This window comes from Lepisma saccharinum, chromosome 18 (genome assembly GCF_977018435.1).
Source record: "Lepisma saccharinum chromosome 18, izLepSacc3.1, whole genome shotgun sequence".
Taxonomy (NCBI): Eukaryota; Metazoa; Arthropoda; class Insecta; order Zygentoma; family Lepismatidae; genus Lepisma; species Lepisma saccharinum.
The window spans coordinates 51,602,543-51,609,444 of NC_139246.1; the positions used below are offsets into that span (position 1 = coordinate 51,602,543).

Consider the following 6,902-nt stretch of genomic DNA (forward strand, 5'->3'; position numbering starts at 1 on the left):
GGACGCCATCTTACTGACACCATATTTAAAAAAAATGAACATTTTTCAGGTACACTAGCAATTCCAACTCATGTACAGTACATTCATGTCCAAAAATTAACTAATATTTGCTTCCTCAATTTTTGGTGATTTTTTTAAATCTTCCCGTTTGACTGTCTCACCCTATATTTATAGATTACTAAATATTTATTTTTTAAACTTCGGTGGTGAGATGGAAAGTTGACTACCTAACTGATAACACATGCGCATGTTGTCTAACTTACCGCCTGCTGACTAGCAGGTATAAGGGAGAGATTGACAGGCAAGTCATAAGTGAAAATGCATAGTCAATAGGGAGATATCAGAGAGAAGGTTATTTGTTACTATGAACGAACCTTCAGAAATAAATGCTCCCTTTCTGTTGGAGTGACACTACAAGCAACATGTGTAGCTTGCGTGACACACAGACTGGGTGAGCTATGTTCACTCTGCGTGTTGGTAGCACATGCACATTGAATGCTTTCCTGCAGACTAAAGGGGGCTCCAGTCTATAGAAAAAACATTCGCTTTGCATATACGACCAGTATACTGAGGCGGCACGATGCATGTATTGAGAAAATAACCCAGTCCGAGTGACATGCAAACGACAAGCGACCTGTACGGTGTGTATATGTGTGTATCTGTGACGTGTGGTACATGATTGTTGCATTTAATTTGAAGGTCAGTTTCTAAATAACACCTGTCGCTTGTCATTTCGGTCTGAAAGCCACTTAAGGCCATTTGATAATAGACACCGATTTAAATTAAAATTAATTAATTACTATTAATTAATATTCCCTCAAATGTATTTACTTTGGGTTATTTCATCTTCACACGAAACTTGAATCTTCTCCTGCAGGATACCATTTCAATTTTATTAATATAGAAAAATGAACTTCTGTGCATTACTCAAGACTTTACGCTTTGCATCATCCTGCTTTGTGTGAATACTGATTGATTGAATGGTCTTTAATGTTTTACTTTCTTTCTGAATTAATGTTATTTTGTGACTGCAAATCATTCCATCAATTTACATGTTTTCAGCAATCCACTTATTGATTTTCAAGATAAAAAAAAATCAACGTAATGTTTTAAAAAAACAAACTAAGCTTCAGTAATTTCTTAACAAAATCAGACTACAGATTGCATTGATATCTATGTTTTTATCTGATTCGGTATTCGGTTAATCCTTTTCGGTCGTTTTCCACTTTTCACACTATCCGTCGTTGGAGCTGTACTTTGGGTGTACCCATTTGTTTGATAGGTTGGGTCAAAGTGAGAAGAACAACGTTTATTTGGAAACTTAAGAATATCTTCTACAGTTTAAAAGTCCAAAATGAGGAATTTGGTGATTTTATTAGAATAAAATAATGGGAAGGTAATTGACGTTAAGGTTGAAATAGAAGAAATAAATTACCATTAATAAATATACATTTCAAATTTTTGGGTATATATATCTAAATAAAAACTATAATTTGAAACGAAATTCTTTATTTAGTTAAATACGCAACAGAAAACAACCATAACAACTTGCGGTGTAAAGTATCTCACTGAGGAATGTGATCACCTATCGCTTGGAAGCCATTCTTGTCGGCGATGTAGGAGACCTTGATGAGGCGACCATCGGGGCTAATGTAGGAGTATTCTCCCTTCTGGACGAGCACGTAGCCAGGGCCTTCTGCGCTGGGCTCCAGAACGCCGTGTTTCAGCTCGGAGGTTCCGTCTCCGGAAGCGTAGCTGGAAATAGGGGAGAATTAAGGAAAAATAGGGACAATTAGAATTTACAATATTTGTATCATTTCTGTCTGACTGAAGGTATTCAAGTGGACATATTATCTCTGAAGATTTAAGTCTCTTATATCATATTATTAACACGTTATGTACGTACCAAGTCCTTTATGTCTTAGGGTTGTAATCAGAATATCCAATAATACACGTTTATGCATCGGTCATGTCCGTCCGTCCGTTTAGTAGCATTATTAGCTCAGAAAATATCAACGATATAAAATTCAATGGACTCGATCGGTCTGTATGTCTGGCCATGGGAGATAACAATCCATCAAAAATTACCTATTGAGATCTCAGGAAATGTTAATGAAATTTGGTGAATTTGAGGACCTAGCAAATACTAGTTGTATATACCACAAATTATAGAGCACACTTCAAATTACGTCTATTGGTCTGTCTATCTGTTTATGGGAGCAGAATATTCAGAAGCAATAATCAATATACTGTATTTTTCAAGTTGGAATATTTCCGAAAATATTCGAGCTCCAAACGTGAAATTTGCTGTACTGAAATATTTCCAGAATAAGATAATATATCTAGATTGTGATATAAGCATGTATAGGAAACTATATTATATACGTTTAATTAACTTAATTACCAAGACAATGAAACGTTAAACTACACTGTAATGCTTCAGGATACTACAAGTCATTGGTACATCTTCTGTCCGCTGTATATTGTTAATGGTTGTTCATTAATATTTTATTTCCGGGTGAATCTTGTAATATTTTATTTCGAATGAAAAATTATAATACAATAATGACACAGAATAATAACAATGACCGCCAGCTAAACGCATTTGAAACCTCACCTGAGAGCAAACTGTCCAGCGATGTCTGCTTGATGGTGCATCTGTACGATGGGAATAAACTTAATCTTGGCAGGAAGAGGTGGCTCAGCCACTACAATAGCCACAGCGGCGCAGAGGAAGGCGACGGCTAGCTGCAGAGTGCAAGAAATAAATGAAACATCAAAACATATTGACTTATATTTCCTACACGATACGACTCTTTGTGGCATTGTAAAAATCTGTTCGGAGAGTAATCTCTGATATACAGTTGTTTGTACGATATAAGATTTGTTTCGATATTTGCAACCAATTTATAGCACTCGTTTCTGTGTAACAGTATATGCATGCATCCACATGTGTGTTGGCTAGTGGTGTACCTACTATCACTTTAGTGTCTCCTATGTTATAGAAGTATTTTATCCACGATGTTAATTCATATTCCTCGTCGCTGTTAACTTGTAATAAGCGTTAATAAGAATCAAACAACAAATGAATACAATTAGTCGTGGACTTTGTTATCACAACAGTCGGAAGAGTGGGTTAATATGACGGCCTCGAACAAAGCAACTAACAGTTCCTTCTCTTCTCATAATTGCACATTTACCCTAATATTTAAAACTATAGAGTTTTTAAGAAATACGTGAGAAGTCAGTTTACTAAACAGAGAATGGGAGTAACGTTGCCACACTTATTTCCAATGTACCACTGATCCATATGCGTTACACCTGTTGTCATGACGTTTGCAGGATTTTTTTCAGGGTGGGACAAACAAGGTATTTTTTCCAGGGGGGCAGAGGAGGCATATTTTTTCCTATAATAGTGATTCCCCTCAGAAAACACTGCTTCGGTCTAAAATTATCATGTTCCTTCAAAGCCCTTTGAATAATTAATATATATTACTGTGACTGAAATGAAATTATGTGTGGACATTTTTAGGTGGACATTCATTTTCCGGGGGGCTTGCTTCCCCTTCCGGGCGTCTATGCCTGTTCTACGTAGTTATCACAGAATTCATCCTTTTCACATTCATCTTCGAACACTTTAATTTTCAGTCTAGGTGAAATGAAACCAACAATCTCTATTCGGGAGTTCAAAGGTTCAAATTACACCGTCCACCAATTTGACAAATGTCTTTCGTTGTTTTCTCTGTCACTCTGGACAAATCCTAGGGTATTTTATTTCTTTATACCTTCTTCCAATTACCCTCTTTACTCCTAACAGTACCAATATCAATCTACACCAACAATTAATCAAAACTCAAATATATTTCATAATAATATTTCATATTTCAAAGTAGCGGAGTCTAATGTCATAAAATAGTTCATCATGTGAAGCTTAGATTGAAATAGAAGCTTGTTAAAGTAACCTATTCAGTAAGTCGGGTATCCCCGATTATATAGTGGACTCAAGGACAACGATTCTCGGTGCACAGTAATTCGGATTTTCCTGTAAACTGTAGGTTCCGAGTACAATGTGGACTTCAATCAAACTTTGACTTTCTCTCTTATAAGTCACTACTCACCGTGTTCATGATGTCTGTATACTTGTAGCTGACGGTGGGTCGACTATGAAATTTGGATTTCGTTGGGCTCTTTTATAGTAAGAGGGCTACTGTATTGCTCAGATTTAGATCGAAACCTTTTCTTCAGATTGAAAGGATCCAAAGAAAGATAATATTATGTCCTTCAAATATTTCATGCTTCTTGCCTAAAACTAGATCTTATCTAGTCAGAAGCTCAGTATTTTCTTTGAAATATATGGGAAACAGCCGTCATGACATTTTTGGGTTTGACAGCTGGATCGAAAATACGTTAAAACCGGTCAATGCTTTTTCCAGGGTCATGCTGATGTTTTGTGATATTAGAACAATCAAAATACAATGACTACATGTACACGCTATTACACACAATGAACATGTATAGATTTGAAATTTTTAGAAACTTATTAGTCCAGCGAATAATTTTGTCTTCAAACATTTTTACAGTTTTAGTAGCTAATAAAACCAATAAATTAATGTAAATGTATGTTATTAATAAAAATAATATAGCATCTGTGGAATAGTGCAGGAGAAAAAACGAGGAACATTTCAGTCTTTAGTGCATTAATGCTTAATTCTTTCCATTTTTAAATGTAATTTTTGCCAGATAACCACAAACAGTTATTTATTGACTGGGTGTTTAAGTCCACTTTATGCACAGAAAGGCTAATCGGGACTGGACCTACAGTTTATAGTGGGATCCGAACCACTCTGTGCCTCCATCGGGAATCGAACCCGGGACTCCTTGATTACAAGGCGACGACTCTATCACTGCGCGCCATCAGGGAGGCTACAGACAGTTATTTAATCTTTCAGATTGCCGTCAGCATCAATGCACCCACCAAACGAGGTGGTATTCAGAAAAAAATCGGACTGATATTATAAAACTTGTAAAACTTGGTGCCCTTCACCCACGTATACATGGATCCCAGTTCTTCCGGAAGATGTGATGTGTCAGTGTGTTAAATCTTGGCATAAAAATTATAAAGACTAAAATATAGCATGTGTTAATAAGTGAAAAAATGCTCTCAGTCTTTTTTTCGGTTTAACTTCATTTTCGGGAATAAAAACAAGTCACAAGGGGCGAAATCAAGACAGTAGGGTGAGTGGGGAAGACAGTTATTTTGCTTCGACAAGAAACAACATGCTGAAAATGTGAGGAGAGACATTGTCGTGTCGTGATGCAAGAGAGGGATCTATGTTGTTGTCAAGGATTGGAGCGACGACTTACAACACTATCATGGAGTGGCCGAAAAACGTCATACTAGAATGTAAAATTGATATTTTTCCTGCACGGATGAATTCATTGTGCACCATACCATGGTTGGAAGAAAAAAAAATGATGAGCATGCTCTTCACATGTCTGGCAGGGTAATAATGTGTGCGAATGTGTGGTTAGAAGCCATCACTGAATGCATTTTATAAACACCGAGTGCTTTACTCCTTGCGCGTTCCGAGGTTTGCTCTTTGTTTTCAAAACAGAACATTTCCGAGAGGTGGCGTTGCAATCAAACAGGATGGATACAATCAGTACACAGTCTAGCAATGAGATCTCCAATGACATTTCTTACTGCATTATTAGCATATTACCAACTAGGACGACGTTTACAAACAGTGAAGTCAGTGGCGGCTTGTAATCACACATTCGCGATTATCTCGAAAAAGGCTCGTTTGCGGACCAATGTTTACTGAGACTTTTTTGCTTCTATTATCGTGCACTTTCACCTGTGTCAGTTTGCGCTATTACTTATGAGGTAGGCGCGATTTAATATTTTAGAAAATGAAGATCTTTTTAACGAGTAGGTGTTGCATAGCACTCACAGCCTGTTAGTATGACAGCAACAAGTAAGGTCAGAAGTACGATACAACGTCGTCACTCCTCCTAGAACGTGCACTATGCAACTTACATTATATTTCCACTGAGATAGCTCACACACCGTCGAATACTATTGACAGATAGGCAGAGTTCCCAAGTTCTGCCGCCTGTTCAAAATGAAACAACAATGAAGAAAACAATATGTTACTTCTTATCCAGTAGAGGCTCTCCTGGCTGTGTGTGTTTCTTGAATGGTTTCCTCACTCCACTGAATGAAGGCTACCAACGCTATCTCCCCCTTACATGTGCCTTTTCCATCTCCTCACCTGATAGAGGGTATTAACTTAACGGTATACAAATAAGCGACGTTAAACCAGCCAACTAACCATTCAATGCGAGTTTCCCATTGGTGATGAAATAAGTTGTTGACATTGATGCTGTTTACTGTGTAATCTACATATAACATAACTCAGAGTGGCAAATTGATATTATATTCGTTTCACATTTTTGAATTAACTGGCGAATCATTTATGCCTATACTTTATGCCATGGCAAACTAAAAAAATTAGTAATAAACATACATATTATAAAATTAGAATCGAAAGATAATGAATCAAAGAATATTAAGAATATATGAATTTAGAGGACCTCCCCGATCAGTCGTATCGTCATCGCCTTGTAATCAAGGGGTCCCGTTTTCGATACCCGGTTGAGGCACATAGTGGTTCAGATCCCACTTTTAACTGCCCAGTCCCGATTAGCCTTACTGTGCATAAAGTGAACTTAAAAAACCAAAACAATCAATTTACGAGGAATATGATGTTATAAAATATGTTAAATAACATGCAAATTTGTATATGCATCACACACCCACACCCGCATATATACATACATGTGTGTGTATAAATCTCAAAATTTGCACTGGGGTGTAAATGGTGACCCTTCCTATTGGC

At 36.9% G+C, this 6,902-nt stretch overlaps 1 protein-coding gene across 1 annotated transcript; it reads right to left on the bottom strand.

The window, feature by feature from the left end:
* Positions 1-1,565: 1,565 nt before the first annotated feature.
* On the bottom strand, positions 1,566-4,127 carry LOC146002246 (endocuticle structural glycoprotein SgAbd-2-like). Its single transcript, XM_083139962.1, has 3 exons — positions 4,119-4,127; positions 2,618-2,748; positions 1,566-1,755 (listed from the first exon to the last, which is right to left on the bottom strand). Exons 1-3 carry the CDS (start codon positions 4,125-4,127, stop codon positions 1,566-1,568), a joined length of 330 nt encoding a protein of 109 aa, XP_082996088.1.
* Between the last annotated feature and the right edge of the window lie 2,775 nt (positions 4,128-6,902).

Bases quoted from the DNA above. Each gene is read 5' to 3' on its own strand.
- LOC146002246 (XM_083139962.1), bottom strand. The intron at 1,756-2,617 runs GTGAGGTTTCAA...CCCTATTTCCAG, and splicing joins GCTGGACAGTTTGCTCTCAG to CTACGCTTCCGGAGACGGAA.